The 21,655-nt window shown below is 42.1% G+C and overlaps 1 protein-coding gene across 1 annotated transcript in view; it reads left to right on the forward strand.

The window, feature by feature from the left end:
* Positions 1–21,655, forward strand: part of Vwf (von Willebrand factor) — a 152,075-nt gene that overhangs the window by 49,627 nt on the left and 80,793 nt on the right. Inside the window, exons 14-16 of the mRNA XM_020158236.2 lie at positions 2,544–2,739; positions 3,368–3,583; positions 7,359–7,599. Of these exons, the coding sequence (XP_020013825.1) occupies positions 2,544–2,739; positions 3,368–3,583; positions 7,359–7,599 (653 nt within the window). The remainder of the gene's footprint in view (positions 1–2,543; positions 2,740–3,367; positions 3,584–7,358; positions 7,600–21,655) is intronic.

The raw sequence follows: 21,655 nt of genomic DNA on the forward strand, positions 1-21,655 counted from the left end.
CAGCTGGGTCTGGGCAGTAAGGCCGTGACTAGCCGGCTCAGTGGGCTGCCCTGTAGGCCCAGCTCAGCCTCAGCAGACACCACCTTGTCAGAATAGTCACTGAGCACAGGTCTGTTTCCAACACAATTGTCTTCTCAAAGTGTCCTAAGCTGGGATGCTACGGGATCCCAGCCAGCCACGTCCCTGTGTCCTTGGAGACAGCTATGCTTCCAACTCCTGACCAAGGTGACCTACGAGACAAGCCAAGGGAACCAATGGAGAAATTGTTTCCAGAGTGGGGATGGAAGTGGTGGTTGGTGGTGGGATGGACATGGCAGCTTTGGGGAACATGAGGGCACCCGATGTGTCTAAGAAGGAGGAGGAGAGAGGGAAAATGCTGAGAAGTGGGGGAGGGGAATAAAGGATTGTCACCGTTTTGCTGTTTTGCTCAAGCAGGCCTTGACTGTTGGCTTGGATCAGGAGAGAACCTATTCATGCATTAATTAATTTTTTACTTGTTCAACCATTCATTCAACAAATATTTATTCAGTGCTCTCTAGCACTGTGGTACTGAATGTTTGTGTTTCCCCCCACTCTCACAATTAATATATTGAAACCCTAACTCCTAAGGTGATGGAATTAGGACATGGAGCCTTTGGGACAGAGCTAAGTTGTGAGAGCAGAGCCCTCATGAATGGAATTAGTGTCCTTATAAAAGAGGCCCCAGCCAGTTCATGTGAGGACACAACGAGAGGTGCCATCTATGAGACAGAAAGTGGGACCCTCACCAGATATCGAATCTGATGGTTCATTGTTCTTGGACCTCTAGTCTCCAGAACCGGGAGAAATATGTTCCTATTGTTTGTAAGCTGCCCTGTCTATAGTATTTTACAGCAACCAGAGTTGACTAAGACAGATGCCATTCTAGATGTTAAAGGTAAAACAGTGAATTGCAACAGGCACAAATCCTTGCCTCATTGAGTTTAAATTCGAGTGGGGGAGACAGACAATAAACAAAGCAAACACGCAAATTATATCATATATTAGAATGAAGTCTGGGGAGATAAATAAAACAGGGAAGGGGCAGGAAACACCAGGGTTGGGGATTTGAATTTTAAGCAGGGAGATCAGGGCCTTGGTGCATAATGTGTGTGACAACTCTGGACATTTGTAAACCAAACAAGGAAGTGTCACACTGTCTCTTGTTTATTAAGGATATATATGTATATATTTCTTTTTTGGTGGTATCGGGGATTGAACTCAGGGCCTTGCGCTTGCTAGGCAGATGCTCTACCACTTGAGCCACTCCCCCAGCCCTTTTGCTTTAGTTACTATTTCAGATAGGGTCTCACACTTTTGCCCAGATTGGCCTTGGACTGAGATCCTTCTACATCAACCTCCTAAATCGTTCAGATTGCAGGTGTGCCCCAGCACACCTGGCTTATTGTTGAGTAGGGTCTCACTAATGTTTTGCCCAAGCTGGCCTCAAACTGTGATCCTCCCGTTTCTACTTTCCAAGTAGCTGAGATTACAGGTGTTAGCCACTGCACCCAGTCACTTAGGTACATTTCTTTCTTTCTTTCTTTCTTTTTTTTTGTGGGTCTAGAAACTTCTACTGGATTGCTCATCACATACCTTGTTAAGTCAGACCAGGCAAGGGCTTTAAGAGATGATCATAAGGGCCCAGGTCTTCAGAACACAGGGAGGTCAGTAGGCCTCATTAGTTATCCACAGAGCTGGAGTCAGGAATTTTGGGTTCAGTCCCTGCTGTATCTTCAAATCAGGGTCTTCTTAACAGAAGTCAGCAGGTGCCCCAGCTGTCCCAGGTGAAAGGCAGGTTCCATTCCCCTGTTTGTACTTTGGATTCAGAGCTTCATAGTGCTCTGAGATCAGACAATGAGTGATGCCTGGAGTCTGAGCCCTGGTCCCCTCCTGGTCACTGAACAGCAGGCTGCCCCAGTGTTCTTGCTGACTCCCCTTTCTCCAACCATCCCCTCTGGAGTCCCTTTGACTGGGGGTCTTTTTCTCTTTGGTGATATTCACAGCTCAGGTGAGTACAGGAGGTTAGAAGGAAGGTGTTTTCCTAGTTATTGAAGGTGAAGAGGGCTCAGACTGCACCTGACCCAGCCTGCTTTGCCCAGGTGACTTTTCTAAGTGTTCATTGGATGGGTGCTGAGTTTGCACTTGACTTTCATGAGACTGGGGCTTAGCTTGTCTCCTCTGACAGGCATGAACACAGGGAGCTCAGCCTATGTACTCATCCTAACTCTGCCACTACCTTTGGCAGGCCACTTCTCCCTGGGCTCAGTTGCTCCATCTTTAACTGACTGCATAATCCTCAGAATCCCTCTGGCATTATTCCTCTCTGATCAATGGTCCAAGCACAACTTGACCAAGGATTGAGTTACAAGCACGTAGTTGTAGTTTGCTGGTTTAGGGCTTTGCTGTCATTTGTAATTATTTTTTACTGGAGGAACTTTTTTTTTGACTTAAGCCATCTCATAAGCTAAACACAAGCTGCATTGGTGGCAACTGATCCAAGGTGGCCTGGTCTGTCCTTGCAGCTTTCCCCAGTTTACTCAGGGAAGACCTGCGGCTTGTGTGGGAATTACAACGGTAACAAGGGCGACGACTTCCTCACCCCTGCTGGCCTGGTGGAGCCCCTGGTTGTGGACTTTGGGAATGCCTGGAAGCTGCATGGGGAATGCCAGGACCTGCAGAAGCAACACAGTGACCCCTGCAGCCTCAACCCACGCCTGAGTATGTGAGCTGCAAAACCCCGGGGTCTCCCACATTCCAGAACACTCCATGGGACAGCGTACCCACTGTGGGTGTGTGTTAGTCCATGAAGCAAGGGGTTGGGTGGGCCTTTGTTTTTGCCATCAGCATTTGATTATCTGCAGCTGGCTCATTTACTCTTCATTCTTTTTATTGAACACCCTCCTTGGGAGAAACCCTGAGAAAGAAAAGAATAATAAATAGCTTTTGGCCTGGGATGTTCTCAATCTACAGGGACAGCAGTTGTGTGAGGTCAGAGATGATTTATTGTAGGCTAAATGGAGTAGGGTGGCCTTGTTCAGGAGCATTCAGCACTCCATTAACTTCCCCTCTTACTCAACCACTCACTGTTGGTCACTTTCTTGTGGGTCAGTAGGTGTGTGTTCTGGGATCAGTTTAATTTGCATTTGAGCCAAGTATAATTAGGAAAGCAAGTTGGCTACAGAAGCCACAGCCAGAGTTGTGTTGCTGATGGAGAAGTGGGTGTGGGGATTCAGCAGGAGACCTTGCTGGTTCCTGGGCCATGGGTGTCAGAGGCCCCCTGTGGTGGGACCCAGAGGGTGTGGCAGGGTCCTGTCATCCTGGGCTTGCTCCTGTGTCTCTCCCACAGCCACGTTCGCAGAAGAGGCCTGTGCACTCCTGACATCCTCCAAGTTCGAGGCCTGCCACCATGTGGTCAGCCCCCTGCCCTATCTGCGGAATTGCCGCTATGATGTCTGCTCCTGCTCTGATGGCCAGGATTGCCTGTGCAGTGCTGTGGCCAGCTATGCTGCCGCCTGTGCCCGGAGAGGCGTGCACGTGGGATGGCGTGAGCCCAGCTTCTGTGGTGGGTGTTCCCTCCAGGCAACCCACCCAAACGCCACTGATGCCCTGGCAGTGGAGGAGAAGGAGGGGGTCTCTGTCCATGTGTCCTTTGTAAGGCACTTTCTCTGCATTATTTCATTTGGACATCAGCCCAGGGCATTTTGACAAGCCCGGACTGTGGGACAGTTCATTTGCAGTCACTTTCCTCTTCCATCTCCCAGCAAGACGTGGTGGGCCTTCATAGGACCGGCTTTGGGATCCCTACTTGGAGCCCTAGCAGGATGGAGTCCCCACCAAGCAGAGAGTTCCTGTGGCTGCTGCCACCTAGTGTTCACTCCATGTATGGTCAGGTTGTGGAGTGGGTGGGTCCCAGTCCAAAGAAGGCAGTGGGTGGAATTATTGTGTTTGTAACTTCAGGCAAGCCATTGGTGGGCTGTGGGGCCCAAGCCTGTGGCATTGTATAAAGTTGTGTAAAGTTGAATAACATCACTGTCCTGGTTGACTTCACATCCACCCTCTGTGCTGGTAGATTCCTGGTACCAGATTTGGTCTCTGCTCCCACACTATGGTCCCATGGGTGGCTAGAGTGTGCTCACGTTTTAGGTGTTGTCCTTGCTCTGGGGACATTTTCTGAGTATCCAGTGTGGTCAGGCAATAGCAGATGATATGGAACTCAAACCATCCTTTTTGAGGCTGTCTTCAGAGGTGCCATCACACTGAGTAAAGGGATGAGTAGATGAAGAGCAGGCACAGCTAAGGAAGGCTTTCTGGAAGAAGTGTACTTGACCGTGGTTTTAAAAATGTGCTTTCTTGGCAGAGAGGAGTTGGTGGAATAGTAGCGCTAATGAAGTGAGGTGGACATTCTGTTAGGGTACCATATATAGTGGGTATTCTGACATTTAGGGTGGAGTACATATGTTTGGAGATGAAAAATGTAATTGGCCCTGACAAAAACAGGAGAACAGGAGTTATGAGAAGCAGTAAAGGAACTAAAACCATGTATCTGAAGAGAAGTTCAGGTGGGAGACTCTAGAAGTGTCACTATTTGGGGTTTAATGAACCGATGTATGTTTCAAGTCTAAGAAGTCTCAAAAGGAAGGGCAGAGACAAAAGTAGGGATGAAAGGGAACAAGTGTATAAATGCATGCAGCTGTGCCCTCTTCACCTTCTAGCCTTGGGATGGCACAGGGAGACTGGGGACTGGCATCAGAACAGTTGAGCTGAGGCCTTCCCAGCAGCTTGCCTGGCAGCTCTGTGACCGTAACCCTCCGAACTTCTTCCATCATTAGTGTCTGCCGCCTCGAAATTGGGAAAGCGATGAGCCAGTGATGTGCTCTTTCTGAATGTGCCGAGTTTCCCACTACTATTAGAAATTACATGGTATCTGAAGGCTACGACTTCGGAAGGCTTTCCTAATTCTCTCTGAATGCCAAGGAACTTTGGGAACATTCTTTCATCTCTCAAGAGCAGCTGTTCTTTGCCTCCATGGAACAGAACAGGGCCCCAGGCTGACGTTGCAGTGGCAGGGACTGAGATTTGGGTTAGAGCTTTCTTGCCTCCCAAGGCCTTATGATGCAGCAGAAAGTTTTGGGTGGAGGGAAGAACCCTTTCTGGAGATGTTTAAGGACAAGAGGTGCCTGTCTCTATGGGTTTATGTGACAGATAGCCTCTGGTTGTTCCTTTGAGTACAAGGAGAGTAGGCCAGTCTCCTAGGTTTTTACCTCTTTCTGTTCTCAACTTAAGGATGAGCTCAGGTTTGCTGTCTCCTGGACCCAGACTTCATTTTCCCTTTCCGAGAAATGGATGGAGCTCTCAAACCACTACATCCATGCGCAAGAAGAAGTCACATTAGTTGGAGACATTCATGGGGCAAGGAGTTGCCATGTAGCTACTTTGTGGGATGCTGAAAGTCAACTTGGGAGCACATGTATATTTTTTTTCCTCATTAAATGGTTGTATTTCCTTTGGAAAGACAAGACTACAGGCTCCTTGAGAAAAAAGCAACCAAGTTGTTCCATCTTTGCATCTCTGAATCTGGCACAGTACACAGTGGGAACACAAGAAATGTCTGCTAAACTGAGGTGTTTATTATCTCTTTTGGGGAAGAAGACTAAAGGAGAAATGAATAAGGCTCCAAGCCAGCGCTAGAGACAAACAAAACCCCCTCTTGATTCTAGCTGCTCTTTAGTGGATGAAACATGTCCTTGTCATTGCGGATGCAATGGACTGAAAGTGAGTGTTGTCTCTGTTGGCCGGCATGCTCCGCGGGACGCTCCCCTCCCTCTGCACATTCATCCAGTGGCCCAACTTCTCCGCTCCTTCAGAGGAAAGTCAATGTCTCACGTGATTAGGGAGTCCCCTCCCTTCCCACCTACTTCAAACACCAAGTCCAAGGTGGCTGTGGGAAGGGAAGGCTCAGGGTTGCGCCAGAGGTTTGGTGCCAGGGCTGACCCTCACAGAACTTTCTGTGAAATTCTTTGCCAGTGGGTTTCTGCTGAAGAAATGGAGTGTAACAGAGAGGGAGGGATTGTAATGTCCCAGGAGGAGTGTGCCCAGAGCGAGGTTCTTATTTCTCAGACAGCAGCTGATGGGCAATGGGGAAACATTTTGGAGGGGTAAAGTAAGCCCCTCCCCTCCCCTGCTCTGCTCACCCTGCCAGCAAAGTGTTTTATCATCAGTGTGTTTTGTAGACCATTGTTATGTACTGGCCACAATGCAGGAGGGTTAGGTCTTTTTAGGTTTAGCCTTTTCTCTGGAAACTCCCTCCATCTGGAGGCTGCTGAGCTGAGGCTGTGTTTCCCCAGCAATATTCATGATAATAATGGTGGTGAACAGTTACCATGTGCCAGCCATTATTCCAAACACATTGGTTTATTAACCTTTATAAAGACCCCAGTGGGCGACCATATTGTTACCATATTCCAGTGAGGGTGCTGCACAAACTAACATGCTAGCTAGTGGTAGAACTGGGCCTTGAACCTGGGTATTTGGGGTACAGAGTCCATTCTCTTAGCTGTTTTAGAGCTTTGCTGTCTTTTCTCTTGGCTTTTGTTTCTTGCGGAATTTCTGCATTTCTACGTGAGAGGCCAGGGACAGTGAGGCCTGTAGGCAGATGGGACTGCCTATTTTGTTGAAGTAGGTATAAGAGTGTCCCTGCTTTTGTGATTTGTGTGTCCTCGAAGGGACTGTTTTTCTTTTAATGTATAATGAGAAAAAACATGAGCTTTAGGGCTGCGGAGGAGAGCTGGGTTCAAATCTTTCCTTCTGAGAAGCACCACCCTGACAAGTTACGTAGCTCAAGTTTCAGTTTCTATGAGTAATAACATAGAAAGAGGGCTCGGGATGTCGCTCAGTGGTAGAATGCTTGCCTAGCTTTCACAAGGCCCTGGGTTCCATTTCCAGAACTGCAAAAACAAAACAAAAAAATCCCAAACAAACAGAAGGAAGGTGATGAGAGCTAACTCATCGAGTGAGACATATGCCCTGCCACGTGACGAGCAGGGCACCCAGTAGGTGCTTAGTAGATGGCATCCTTATTGTCATGCTCACAATGGAGATGTGCTTACCTGCCATTCTCAGTTCTCTTAAATATTCAGATCTACTGGGATTTGTACTGTGTCCTAGACTTGGAGAATTGAGAGGTGAAGAAACCATGATCTCTCTTTTTGTGCTATGAGTGGAAAAGGAAGGTGGGGACCATAGAGATATAACTGGGAGTCACAGTGGCAAGGGGTGGCCCCCATGTTCTGTCATCCAATGTTTCCTCTGAAGCTTTCCTTACTCTCCCTCTCCTCCAGCACTGAGCTGCCCTCAGGGCCAGGTATACCTGCAGTGTGGGGCGCCTTGCAACCTGACCTGCCGCTCCCTCTCTTACCCCGATGAAGAATGCAACGAGGTCTGTCTTGAGGGCTGCTTCTGCCCCCCAGGGCTTTACCAAGATGACAGGGGGGACTGTGTGCCCAAGGCCCAGTGCCCCTGTTACTATGATGGTGAGATCTTCCAGCCTGCAGACATCTTCTCAGATCATCATACCATGTGGTAAGTGCAGGCAGCCGGCCAGCAGTTCTGCAGTGGCAGAACTGGACAGAAAAGTGGTCTTCAAAGTCCTTCATTTCATGGATGGGTAAACTGAGGCTCAGTTAGGAAGTGACTTGACAGACTTGCACAGCAGGGTCATAGCAGAGCTGGGATTTCATCTGGGTCTTCTGATTTCCTTACTCTTTAGGGAATCAGAGCTCCAGGCTGGCAGAGGAATTCTTGAGCTTAATTGCCCACTGTCATGTGCTGGGCCTATTTCCCTGCTCTAGACCTCAGTTTCCCTTTTTTAGAACAGAAAATGGGAGAGCTCGCTGTATGCCTCCCCTCAGCATCCCTCTAGTGTTGTCAGGCTGAAGCATTTGAGCCAGTAGATAATATGCCATAGCAACATTTGTCTCAATGGTGTGTTGGTCTCTTAGTTCGTTTTGAGTTGCTTCAACATACTGGTTGGAGGCTGGACACTTATAAGGAGGCTGAACATTTATAAGGAGGCTGAAAGGTTCAAGGTTGGGAAGCTGTATTTGGCGAGGGTCTCATGCTGTGTAATAACATGGCAGATGACATCACATGGTAGGAGTGTGTGTGAGTGATGAGTGGAGTGTGTTGAAGAGAGCAGACGCATGGAGAGGGGCTTACTTTTTAACTACCCATTCTCTTGATAACTAATCCAGTCCCTTGAGACATGGGCATTGATTCCTTACCAGGCTGATGCCTGCACAACTTAATTACCTCGTACAAGGCTCCACCCACTTATTGGTTCCTCATTTCTCAATCATTAGAAGTCAAGCTTTTGGCACATGAACATTTGGGTACACACCACATCCAAGCTGTCACAGTTGCAATCTTGATCTAAAACATGCACATTCCCTGTAAACAGCTCGAAGTCATGCTTGCTTCCTCTAGCTCTTCACCCTGGCCTTCTGTGACAGTCAGAGGGGAGGCAACAGGGCTGGTGTGATCACAGAAGAAACTTGACACAGAACATTCATAGGGCAAGTACCTGTCACCTGTTCTGTTCCAGGTTCTGGATAAGAATTGGTGATCCAAAGAAGTCTGGTTCCCAAAGGAGCTGACAGTCTACCAAAGTAAGCCAGTTAAAAATGTCCTGATCATAGAAGATTTCAAAAAGACATAAAAGTAGAGAAAATAATATAAGAGGCCCTGATATATCCATCCTTAGCTTTAGTGATTATCAATACTTTTCCCATTCTTATTTTATCTATTGTCTGCTTTTATTTTGGGACTAGTTTAAGGAAAACCTTAAATTTTATATCATTTCACTTACAAATACTTTAGTGCATATTTCTAATAGGTAAGTGCTTATAAAAAGAATGTAGTACCATTAATAACTTAACCATCATCATTAATAATTTGAACATTAACAATAAATCCTTAGTAGCATCTATTATTCAATCCAGTTCACCTTTTCCTGATTTTCTCAAAATGTCCTTTGATATTTGGTTTGGTCAAATCAAGATTCAAACGAGGTCTTCATGTTGCCTGTGAGATGAAGGCTTTTCTCATTGCTCCAATGTTATTATTTCACAGCCCCTCTCCATCTCATGTATCCAAAACATGGTCACACTTCTATTGAAACAGCTATTGCTTTTGGCCTTGGATTGCAGTAAAACATGTTACATCTCCCCCTGACTTTGACTAACACAGGAGTGGAGACCATTTCTTTGGCCCTGATCCCCAGTTCCCAACACATCTTGGGCACAAAGGAGTATACATTTATTAATTTTTCTTAAGATGAAATAATCATAACAATTGTAGACTTGTCATATCAGAGGCATAAAAAGTCTCCCTCATCCAGAAAGGGGAGGTTGCTTCCATGAGAAGGAATTATGGAAGACTCCATGCAGGAAGTAACTTGTGACCTGGAGGAGGATTCCCACTGAAGAGGTTGGGTGGCATGATAGGAGAAGGGCATTTTTAGGGGGAGAAGAAGACTAGGGACAAAAAGCACACAAGGAGTACCCAACAATAACCAAGGTAAGTCCCCTGGTGGGATCTTACATACAAATGTATGAAGGAGGGTGTGTTAATCAGCCTTCTGTTACTACAACAAATAACTGAGGTAAATAAACTTAAAAAGGCAAAAGGTTTGTTTTGGCCCTCAGTTTTGAACATTTTCGTCCATGACAGATTGGCCCCATTGCTTTTCACGGTACATCATTGTGGGTGCCTGTGGTGGAGGAGGCCCATATATCTCACGGTGGTTGGGTGTGGAAAAGAGAGAGACCAGGGTCCTACAGTCCCCTTCCAGGGCACACCCCCAGATGACTTCAAACTTTCCATTATATCTACCTTCTAAAGTTTCCATCACCTCCCAATAACACCCAAGCCAGCGACTAAGCCTTGGACCTTTGGGGGACATTCCAGATCCCAATGATAGCAGAGAGATAAGACTGAAGTCAGAGAACAGGAAGGCAAAAAAAAAACCCCAAAACCAAAAACCAAAAAAACCAAAAAAAGCCCCCTAAAAAACCCAAAACCACCACCACCACAACAAAAAAACCAGGTCCTGTCTGGGAGATTGGCACCAGTGGGAGGGGTAGGATATAAGAAAAGGGTATATGAGGGAGAATATAGTGGAAATACTATGTACACATGTGTGTTAATGGAAAAATGAGACCTGTTGAAGCTATTCCAGAAATTGAAGGGGGATAAAGGAGAATGATGGAGGGGGTACCCCCAGCACAACAATAATAAAAAGAAAAGATAAAAAGACCGGAATCAGGTTGAGATCAGAGTCAGGGGTCTTTGAAAGACAGAAAAAGAACTGATACTTGAACATAGGCAGTGGGATGTTGGAAAGTCTCAAACAGGGAGAAAGTAGGGTAAGGAGTAGCTTTAGGGAGTGGGTTCTGGAAGCCACACGATGTATGTGAGGACAAGGAGAGCAACTGTAGGAAAATTTTGTTACAGACTGACATGAAGTTGATAAGGCTTGGACCAAGTAAAAACAGTGGGAATGGAAAGCGGGGGCCAGAAGCTGGAGCTGGGGATGTGAACAGGCCAGCTGATGTGGGAGAGCTAGAGGTGCTGCTGAAGATGGCCTAGGGCTCTGAACCTGACAGCCTGGAGGATAGTGATGACAGAAGCAGCAAGGGGGCTCTTTTGAGCTACAGGGGAGATAGTGAGCTTGGTTTTGACCTTATTGACTTTGAACTGCCAAGAGGGCATCTGATGAATGAATGAACCCAATATCTTGAAGTATGGGGCTGGAATTTGAGTGAGAGATTTATGTATGGATAACAGTTATAGCTGTGAGGTTCACTGAGAGGCATGGGCCAGAGAGCCAAAAAGAGGACTGCATCCAGCATGTGGGGGACATTAGAGGATAAGAGGGAAAAAAAGGGATCCTATGAGAGACACTCATCGATTATTGGTTGGGAATCACCAGGTTCTTCCTTTTCCATATGCTCCAGGTTTAAAAGCACCTGGAAATGAAAAACTCTTCCAGCTTCTACCTGGTCCTACCATGGCTTTTTATAATTCCCCTCTCTCACTTTTAATAAACTACATTACACCCCCCACCCCCAAAGAGAGAGAGAGAGAGAGAGAGAGAGAGAGAGAGAGAGAGAGAGAGAATGCCAGCTAAAGGGGCAAAACCAGGATAGTGTCATATCATGGAAGTTAAGAGAAGAAGGGGGGACAATCACCCTTCGGTATCCATAGAGGGGATTGGTTTGAGGACTCCCAGGATACCAAAATCTACCAATGCTCAAATGTCTTTTATAAAATGGGTTGGTATTTGCATACAACCTGCCCACATCCTCCTATATACATTAAATCATCCATGGATTACTTATAATACATAATACAATGTAAATGCTATGTAAATATTTGTTTTGCTCCATTATTTAGGAAATAATGACAAGGAAAAAATGTTTGTATGTGTTTAGTACAGACACAGTGTTTTCTCTGAATGTTTTCGACTCATGGTTGGTTGAATCTGGGGGTGCAGAGCCCATGGATACACAGGGCTGGATGTTGTAAAATACTCTGTTGTTTGACCTATTAGCTTTGGCTCAGTGTTTGGTTGTTTTATAACAGCTGTCTGGCAATAGAGGTATTTCTCTCTGGGATCTTAAAGCAATGCTGCCAGGCAGGTAGGGCTTGCCTTTAAAAAGTGCAGTTGCCTTTTTAATTGAGCTAAGAGTCGATAACATGAAATTTACCATTTGGCTATCTTCAGGTATACAGTTCAGCAGCATTAAAACATTCACAAAGTTGTGCAGCTTGCTGCCATCCATCTTCAGAACTTTTCATCATCCCTAAAAGACACTGTGTCCATTAAATAATAACTCTCCATTTGTTCCCCCATTCCAGTAAAATCCATTCTACTTTTTGTCTCTATGAATTTGACTACTTTAGATACTTGTGTAAGTGGAATCATTCAATATTTGTCCTTTTGTGTCTGACTTATTTTGCTTACATTAGTGTTTTCAAGGGTCATCCATGTAACATGTGTCAGAATTTCATTCCTTTTATTGACAATAACATATTCCATTGCACATATATACTATGTTTGTTTATCCATTCATCTGTTTGTGGGCACTTGGGTTGCTTATACCTTTTTGCTATGGCCAATATTGCTGCTGTGGACATTGATGTACGATATGTGTTTGAGTGTAGGCTTTCAATTTTGGGGGGTCTATACCTATGAGTAGAATTGCTGGATCACATGGTAATTTACCTTCTTAGGGAACCACCAAACTATTTTTCCACAGTAGCTGCAACATTTTACATTCCCACCAGCAATGGAATGGTTTTAATTTCCTCTTAACCTCCCTGGCCCCTGTCATATTCCTTTATTTTCTTTTTTTGTGGTACTGGGTTTGGAACTCAGGACCTCTCTCTTGCTGGGCAGGTGCTTTACCCTCTGAGTCACACCTCCAGCTTAGTGGTTTAGTGTGGTGTCTCATTGTGGTTTTGATTTTGATTTCCTTAGTGACTAATGATGTTGAGTACTTCTTTGTGTGCTTATCGACCATTTAGATATGTTTTTCTTTTTCTTTTTTTTGAGGAAATTTAAGTCCTTTGCCCAGTTTTGAATGATGTAGTTTGGGTTTTTGATCTTGAGTTACAGGATATGATTTGCAAATACTTTCTCCCACTTTGCAAATTCATTCTGTTGATAGTGTCTTTTGATGCAGAAAAGCTTTTTAATTTTGGTGTAGTCCATTTATCTATTCTTTTGTTTTGCTTCCTATGGTTCTTGGTCATATCCAAGAAATCATTGCCAAGTTCTAAGTCATGAATATTTATCTCTGTGATTTCTTCTAAGACTTTTAGTTTTATCTCTTATGTTTAGATTGTTGGTCCATTTTGAAATCATCTTTATGTATGGTAAGAGTTCAACTTCATCATTTTCCATATGGATATCCATTTTTCTTGCACTATTTGTTAAAAAAGACTCCATTTCATATCAAATAGTTTTGGTACTCTTACAGAAATGCAATTGACCATTTAGGTGAAGGCTTATTTCTGAATTGTTTATGTCATTGGTCTATAAATCTGTCCTTTTGCCAGTCCACATTGTTGTAATTATTGCAGCTTTGTAATAAGTTTTGGAATCAGGAATTTTTGAGATTGTTTTGTCTATTCAAGGTGTTTTGAAATGCCATATAATTTTTAATATGTTTTTTTCTATTTCTGTGGAAAATGCCATTGAATTTTGATAGGGATTACATTCAATCTGTAGATTGTTTTGCATAGTATTACTATCCTAACAAAGTAAAGTTTTCAAAACATAAATACAGATGTCATTCAACTTATTTAGGTCTTATTTAGCTCCTTTCAGTGATTTTTATAGTTTTTAGGAACATTTTTATTGGAGTATATTAAGTGTACAAAATAGTGAGTTTTGTCATATTTTTATATATGTATGTAACATACATTGATCATATTCACCCCCATTAGCTTCTTTTGTACTCCATTCTTCTAATCACCATCTTTTGCCGTAGCAGTCCGCCTTCTACTATCATGTCTTTTTTTCTAGGTTCTACATGTGAGAGCTAATATGCTCTACTTACTGACTTTTTTCACTGAACATAGAGATCCCCCATTCCATCCATTTTCTTACAAATGACATGATTTCATTATTTTTTTAAATGAATAATAATCACATATATCATACATATATTGTTGATATATGTATGATATATCATATATATCACATTTTCTTTATTTAGTCATCCATTCGTGGGCACCTGGGCTGATGACGTAACTTGGCTATTGTGGATCATGCTGTGATAAACATGGGTGTATCACATGATGACCTTGATTCCCAGGAGTGGAATAGCTGGATCACATGGTAGTTCTATTTTTAGTTTTCTGAGGAATCTCTATATTGATTTTCATAGTAAATTATTTATATCCATAGAACAGTGTATAAGGGTTCTTTTTCCCCAACATGCTTACCAGTATTTGTTATTTTTGCTTTTTAAAAAAATTAAAAAAAATTTTTTGGTTCTTTTAAAAAATAAAAAATTAGGATATATTTATTATGTGGGGGATTCATAGTGACAATTCTGATTAGTCTTATATTATACATTATTTACATTGCCCCCATCATCTCTCCCTCTCAGCCCCCTTCTCACCCCACTTAAAGCAATTGCAAGAGGTTTTTTAGTTTTGTTTCATATAGGTATGTGAATTCTATCAACCATATACTGTCACTTTAATCTTCTTCCTTCACCTTCCCCCTCCCACTAGTACCCCCCCCAACCCACACACACTGTGCCTATTTTACAGTCCTGGTTTTCATTATTAATGTTTGAGTTGACATTCAATGGGGTGTTTCAATGCATGCCCACTGTGGGTGTGCTTTACTTTGGTCTGTTTAATCCCTTTGAGTACTCTCTCTTACCCCTTTACCTCCCACCCACCATTTTTCAACAGCTTTCAATACATATCAGAATGATAGACATTCTGACTGGGGCGAGATGGAATCTCCATGTAGTTTTAATTTTGCATTTCCCTGATGCAAAAATGTTGAGCATTTTTTCATATATTTATTGGCTGTTTTCACTTCTTTTGAAAGTGTCTTTCCAGTTCATTTGCCCATTTATTGATTGTATTTGTTCTTTTGGTGATTACTTATTTGTTTTATTCTTTGTACATTCTGGATATTAATTTTCTGTTGGATGAATAGCTGAGAAAGATTTTCTCCTATTCTGTAGTCTGTCTCTTCACTCTGTTAATTGTTTACCGTGCAGAAATGTTTTCACTTTGATGCAATCCTATTTGTCAATTTTTGTGGTTATTTCCAAGCTATTGGAGTCCTATTCAGAAAATCATTGTGTAGGCCTATATCTTGAAGTGTTTCCTCTGTGTTTACCTCTAGAAGGTTCAGAGATTCAGCTCTTCCTGTAGTATAAGTCAGGTATTGCTATATGTCCAGAATTGTTGCTTTTGCTCAGGATTGCTTTTTGGCTATGTGGGGTCTTTTGTACTTCCATATGAATTTTAGGATTGCTTTTCTCTAATTCTGTGAAGAATGTCATTGGAATTTTGATGGAAATTGCATCAAGTCTGTAGAAATCTTTTGAATATATACAATTTTAACAATATTAATTCTGCCGATCCATGAACATGGGACGACTTCCCATCTTTCTTCAGTGCTTTTTAGATTTCTTTCACCTGCTTAGTTTTACTTCTGGTATTTTCTAGTTTCAGAGGTTATTGTGAATGAGATTGTTTTCCTGATTCCTTTCTCAACAGGTTCATTATTGGTGTCTAGAAAAGCTACTGATTTTGATACATTGATTTTGTACCTTGCTATTTTGCTGGGTTGAGTTGGAGTGTTATGGCTTAGATATGAAGTATCCTCCGAAATGTTCACCTGTCTTGGAGTCTTGGTCCCCAGCTGGTAATGTTATTTTGAGAGCTTCTGGAAATTTTAGGAGCTGGGGCCTAGCTAGGGGAAGTAGGTTCTCTCTTTCTTTTGGTTCATTTGGCTAAGGGTTTGTTTTATTTATCATTTGTATTATTCCTTTAGACTCAATAAGTTTAGTTCTGATCTTTATTATATATTTCTTCTACTGGTTTTGGGTTTGGCTTGTTCCTGTTTTTCTAACACCTTGAGATGCATCATTAGGCTATTTACTTGGAATTTCTCTATTTTTAAAATGTAGGCACTTCCTTGTTTGACTTGCCTTTGCTGTATCTTATAGATTCTGATACATTGTATTTCCATTTTCATTTGATTCAGGAATTTTTAACTCACCCCCAATATCTGTAAAACCTACTTTATCGTTAAAACCTACTTTATTGTTAAAACTATATTGTCTTATTTCCATGTGTTTGTACAGTTTCTGATGTTTCTCTTGCTGTTGGTTAATAGCTTCATTTTATTATGATCTGATAAGATACAAGAAATTATTTCAGCTTTTTGATATTTGTTAAGACTTGCTTTGTGATTAAAATATGATCTATTTTGGAGAAAGTTCCATGAGTTGCTGACAAGAATGTGTATTCTGCAGCTGTTGGATGGGATATTCTGTAGCAGTCTGTGAAGTTTTTGTTAATTTTTAAAAATCTGGATGACCTATGTATGTGAGAGTATGACATATGTGAGAGTATGACCTATGTGAGAGTGGGGTATTGATGACCCCCACTATTATTGTATTGGGGGTCTGTCTCTTTATTTCCAGTAGTGTTTTATTTAATGAAACTGGATTCATCATTGTTCAGTGTATATATATATATATATATATATATATATATATATACACACATATTTACAAACATTGTATCTTGATGTATTGTTTCCTTTATCAATATGTAGTGACCTTCTTTCTCTCTTCTGATTAATTTTAGCTTGAAGTCAAATTTGTCAGATATGCATATAGATACTCCTGCCTGATTTTGGATTCTGTTTGCTTGGAATATCATTTTCCACTTTTCACTTTCAGTCTATATATGTTTTGTCAGTGAGGTGTGTTTCTTGTAGCAGTTGGATCTTGTTTTTTAAACCAATCAGTCAGCCTATATCTTTTAATTGGAGAATAAAGACCACTTATTATAATGGAGGGATATAAACTATTTACTGTCATTTTGTTGCTTTTACAATGACTGATATTTTCCTAATTCTTGCTTGAATGTCTATTTTCTAATAGGATCTCTTATTTTCTATGCTCTTGTGGTTGTGTTTATCTTTCTGTTTTTTTGTGTGTGTAGGATTCCTTTAAATATCTCTGTAACATTGTGGTCCTGAATTCCTTTAATGTGCATTTATCTTGGAATGTCTTTATTTTTTTTAATTTGATTTGGAAAGGTAATTTTGCTGGCTATAATAATGTGTGTTGACAGTTACTTTATTTCAGGACTTGAGTACATCACTCTGTGATATCCTGGCCTTTAGAGTTTGTTAGAAAATTTCTGTTCTTCTAATGGGAGTGTCTTTATAAGTGAGTTGGCACTTTTCTCTCACACTGTTCAGTATTCTTTCCTTGTTCTGTACTCTTGGCATTTTAAATGTAATATGGCATGGGGAGATTCTTTTCTGGTCATGAGGTTCTAATGTCTCGTGTACCTGGATGTCCATATCTTTCTCAGGATTTGGGAAATTTCCTGCTATTATTTCACTGAACAGGCTTTTCTGTGCCTTTAGTCTATACCTCAGAACCTACTTCTGTACCCAAAATCTTCAAGTTTGGTCTTTAAATCATGTCCTAGAGGTCTTGCATTTTCTATATGTAATTTCTTATTTTTTCTTTATTACTCTCAGAATGCTCTAACTCATCAATCTTATCTTCAAGCCCTGAAGTCCTCTCTTCTGCTTGATCTAATCAAGGTGAGGCTTTTCACTGAGTCTTTTTATTTGACTTATTGAGTGTTTCATTTACAAGATTTTTTTTCTCAAAATCTCTCTTTATTGGACTTCTCATTCATATCCTATATTGACTTATTTAGTTAGTTCAGCTGTTTTCCTGTTCTTTCTTAGAATTCATTGATCTTTTTAAAAAAATTATCCTTTTGACATCTTTATATGGCATTCCATCCACTTGTATATCTTTGGAGTCAAATGCTGTAGAACTTTTGGCAGAGTCATGTTGCTTTGCTTTTTCATACACCTTGTATTTCTATGCTGAGATTTACACATTGTTTGGCTGGATAGCTCTTCCACTTTTATGTGAAAGCCCTTTTAGGGAACAGCCTTCTCTTGTGATGTGTCTAGGGTTACTGGATTGTTGTGACACTGAACATATTTTCTTTTTTAAATTTATTTAAAAAAAAATTTTATCATTTTTACATTTACTCACATGTGTATACATTGTTTGAGCCACCCCTCCCCACCTCCCTTTGAATATATTTTTAATTGGATTTTGTAATATAGTTTTCCTGTGACTTCTTTGGTGGGGCTTAGTGTATTCTGAGACACTGCATACTGTGTTGGTCTGAGCACCCTGTTTTCACAAGAGTAGATAAAACAGATGTGTTGTAGATGGTGGAGTAAATCGGGCAGGCCCTCTGTAATTACTTCTAGTTTGTCAACAATAAAGTTTGAAGTGTTGTAGGAGTGACCTAGCTGTGGTCCCTCATAGGTGCACTGTCCACAGTCTGTTTTGTTGTTTCCTTCTGCTGTTGCTGTAAGGGTAGATGACCAGGAGCAGATCTTTATTCCCTCCCCTCAGCTGTGTTTATTTGGAGATTGGTCATTGGCTTGTGGATTTTATCCTCTTTATCCATGGAGATAAAAGTATTTTCTGAAGTTCGAGTGAACATGAGTTATGTGTAGAGCAATGTGTGCTGACTCTTAGCTGGCTAGCAGTGTAGCTTGGTGGCAGAGCATCTGTACAACATATTCACAGTGTCATGCTGATTCCCAGCTCTGCATGGAAAGGGCAAAACAACTAACAGTAACTGAAACAAATAGTAGAAATAAAGTAAAACAAGTACCAGCCATGACATATAAGTGGTTTGACAATAGGAATATTAGGGAGCAGAAATGAGATAAACAATAAAGTTTTAAAAGCTTATGTAAAAGAGAAAGAAAAAATAATTAGAAGAAAATGGGAAATGGAAAGAGAAAGAGAACTAGAGTATTCAAAAAAGTGAAAAGGGAGAAGCAGGAGAAAGGTGGAAGTGAAGGGAGAGAGAGAGAGAGTGAAAGAGAGAGAGAGAGAGAAAGAGAGAGAGAGATTATTAAGACAGGAAGAGAAAGATCAACAACACAAACCAGAATAACAACAACAACAAAAAGAACACACACACACAACCAATGAACCAAGGAGAAAGTACAAAACACCCTTCTTAAAAAAGTAAAAATAAATAAATCAAAGAAAAAAAAGAAAGCATCGTTTCCACTAGGGAGGTCATGTAGGCACTTCTTTCTGTGTCTTCTTGGATTATACACCTCTTGGAGAGAAAAAAGCCTGGGAGATCTTCCTTCCTTCCTTCCTTGCTTCCTTTCTTCTTTCCTCTCATATCTACCCCCACCCTGTCTTTCCAGTTGGTCAGTGAGATTGGTTTGGGGCATATGCAACTTGCAATGGTTGTTTTCCTGCTTGTTAGTACAAAGCAACATGGAACCAGAGATCCTTCCAATGGAGTTTACTCCATACAGATTAGCAAAATGTACCCCTTTGCTCCAGGGCTGGGCTGTCACTGGGCTCCACTGTGTGTTTGGATCTCAGGCATCCCTGTAAAAGCCTACACTGAAAGTAGGACAACAAACAAACTGCACTGGATGGAGGGGGTACAGTATGTTCTGTGCTTTTCACCACTATTACTGTATCTGAAAGTGTCGTGTATAGTTTTTTGAGGGCCCATCTCTGCATGAAGTCTCATGCTCACTTAGTTTCCAAACCCTCTTTTCCTGGCTAACACAGCTGCCAGTCTTAAATGAAAAATGAGCCCTACTCCTGTGCCTCTGACCCAAATCCCACTGCATATATTTTTAATGAGCTTGCCTCAGTGAAGTTCCTCTGAGGGTATAGTGAGCTAATGTAGACACTAGTCAGGACAGAATAGCAATTCTTGCTGTGAATTCTAAGGAAAAGAAAACTGTAAGGAGTTGTTTCTTAAACAGTAAGCTTATGCACAACCTTCTCAAGAAGGCTCCCCACTACAGCACTACACTTTTACATTGAGAAACAGAGCACTTCTTGAGCACAAACACAGTGTTCAGCTACCAGATCAGCTATGTTCAGAGTGCCTTTCTGTTCTGAATCTGTTTCTATGTCAATTTTCCCTTTGGACATCTCTCCCTTCCCTTTCTGCTTCTCTTCTTCTTTGCCACAACCCTGAGATGTTGTGGACTCAGTGCTAATTCTCTGTCCCAATAACCAAAGTCTTTGGGTCTCTCCAAGTCTCTACATGTCCAATGTTAAACTTCCAAGTCTCTGAGGAGCTGAAAAGTGCTGCTTGCTTCTAATCCACCATCTTGACTTCTTCAGGGTTTGCTTTTTTAGTAAAGAATTTGAGTCTTAGAGAGATTATCATTGTCCAAATCATCCAGGAAGTGACTAGAATTCAGGGATGCTCTAACTCTCCATATTGTGTTGAGAACAGATTTCAGCTTGAAGGTCAGCAAAGCATGGTGGACTCCATGTTTTAGTATTATGGTGAGGAAAGAAGCCAGATTACAAGAAGCTGGGGTGACTTCTGGGACAGCAGCTATTGCCAGTTATTGTTTCATAGCAGAGAAGATGGGAGGTGGCGTGTAGCAGCCTCTGGGTGGGCAGGGCTGGAGGAATGACCCTGGCTTCAGGCTCTTTTCTGAGTGGACATCAGTGACCTCTTCATGACCATGTCCTCTTCCAGTACTAGGGCTGAATTCTTTTTTTTCTATCCATGTTAGGTGACAATTGGATTTCATGGAAAATATGTACAAGAAGGAACTCAGGACTAGATTTGGCTGTGTAGTTTTAGTCTTAAGACAATACAATGAAGGATAAGTCCAATTGGAGCAAAGACTGGTGGGAACTTGAGATGGATTGGGGGCAAGGAAGGTGATGTGTGTGTGTGTTGCACAGAAGCAACGTTGGATCAGAGGAAACAGCATACAAAAGCCCTTGCATTTGAAGGGAGAAATGCATCTTCAAGATTCAAAGAAAGGCAGCAGGCTGGAGAAGGGAGTGGAATGCAGGGGTCAGATAATGTGGGAATTTGGTCTTTAACTAAATGCCCGTTGAGGAGAAATTCTTGCAGGATTTCAGGCAAGGATATGATGATCAGATTGAGGTTTTGAAAAGTTACTTGGCTGCCAAGAGGAGATAGGCAGGATAGGTGCAGTTACATCAGTTAGGAGAAGGTGAGTGTCTTGCCTTATACCAGTGGGCTTAGAGGTGTGAATATGAATTCCAGCATGAAAGTGGGAGGCAAAGTCCAAAGACTAGTAATGGATCAGATGTACAGGGTAAGAGAGGGGGAAGCATCAGGGATGAACCTGGATTTTTGGTTGTGAAATCAGATCAGACAGGTGGTAGTACCAGTTCAAGAATTAGCTCTGGAAGAGGCCTGGCTTTGGTGGCCATGGGTTCACTTTTGGACGTCCTAAATTTGCAGTGCCTTTGAGACCCCAAAGGAAGCTATCATGTAGGCATTTGCAAATATGGGTCTGGGGTTCAAAGGAGGAGTCTGAAATGCTGCTGTAAATGTGTGATTGACCCAGTATTTGGAGCTGGGGAGTGGATGGCAGCATAGTGTGAGAAGAAAGGGCTGAGGATGGAGTCTGGAATGGTGAAGATAAAAGGCCAGGGAGTAGGGCTGGGGGTGTGGCTCAATGGTAGAGAACTTGCTTAGCAAGTGCAAGGCCCTGAGTTCAAACCCCAGAACCACTAATAAAGGCCAGGTAGTGTGTGTGTGTGTGTGTGTGTGTGTGTGTGTGTGTATCCCCATGTGTGCACATATACTCTATGATGAAAGTACACTACGAAGCACACTCTACGAAGGAGCAGCCAGAAAAGTCGGATGAAAATGAGGAGAGATTTTTATTCTGTAATGGAATGGAATCATCAACATTGATGAATAGTATTGAAAGGGATAAAGTAAGAAAAGAACTAAGAAGAATTCAATGGAATTTAGTGATGCAGAGGTC

The sequence above is a fragment of the Castor canadensis genome, chromosome 6 (assembly GCF_047511655.1).
Source record: "Castor canadensis chromosome 6, mCasCan1.hap1v2, whole genome shotgun sequence".
Taxonomy (NCBI): Eukaryota; Metazoa; Chordata; class Mammalia; order Rodentia; family Castoridae; genus Castor; species Castor canadensis.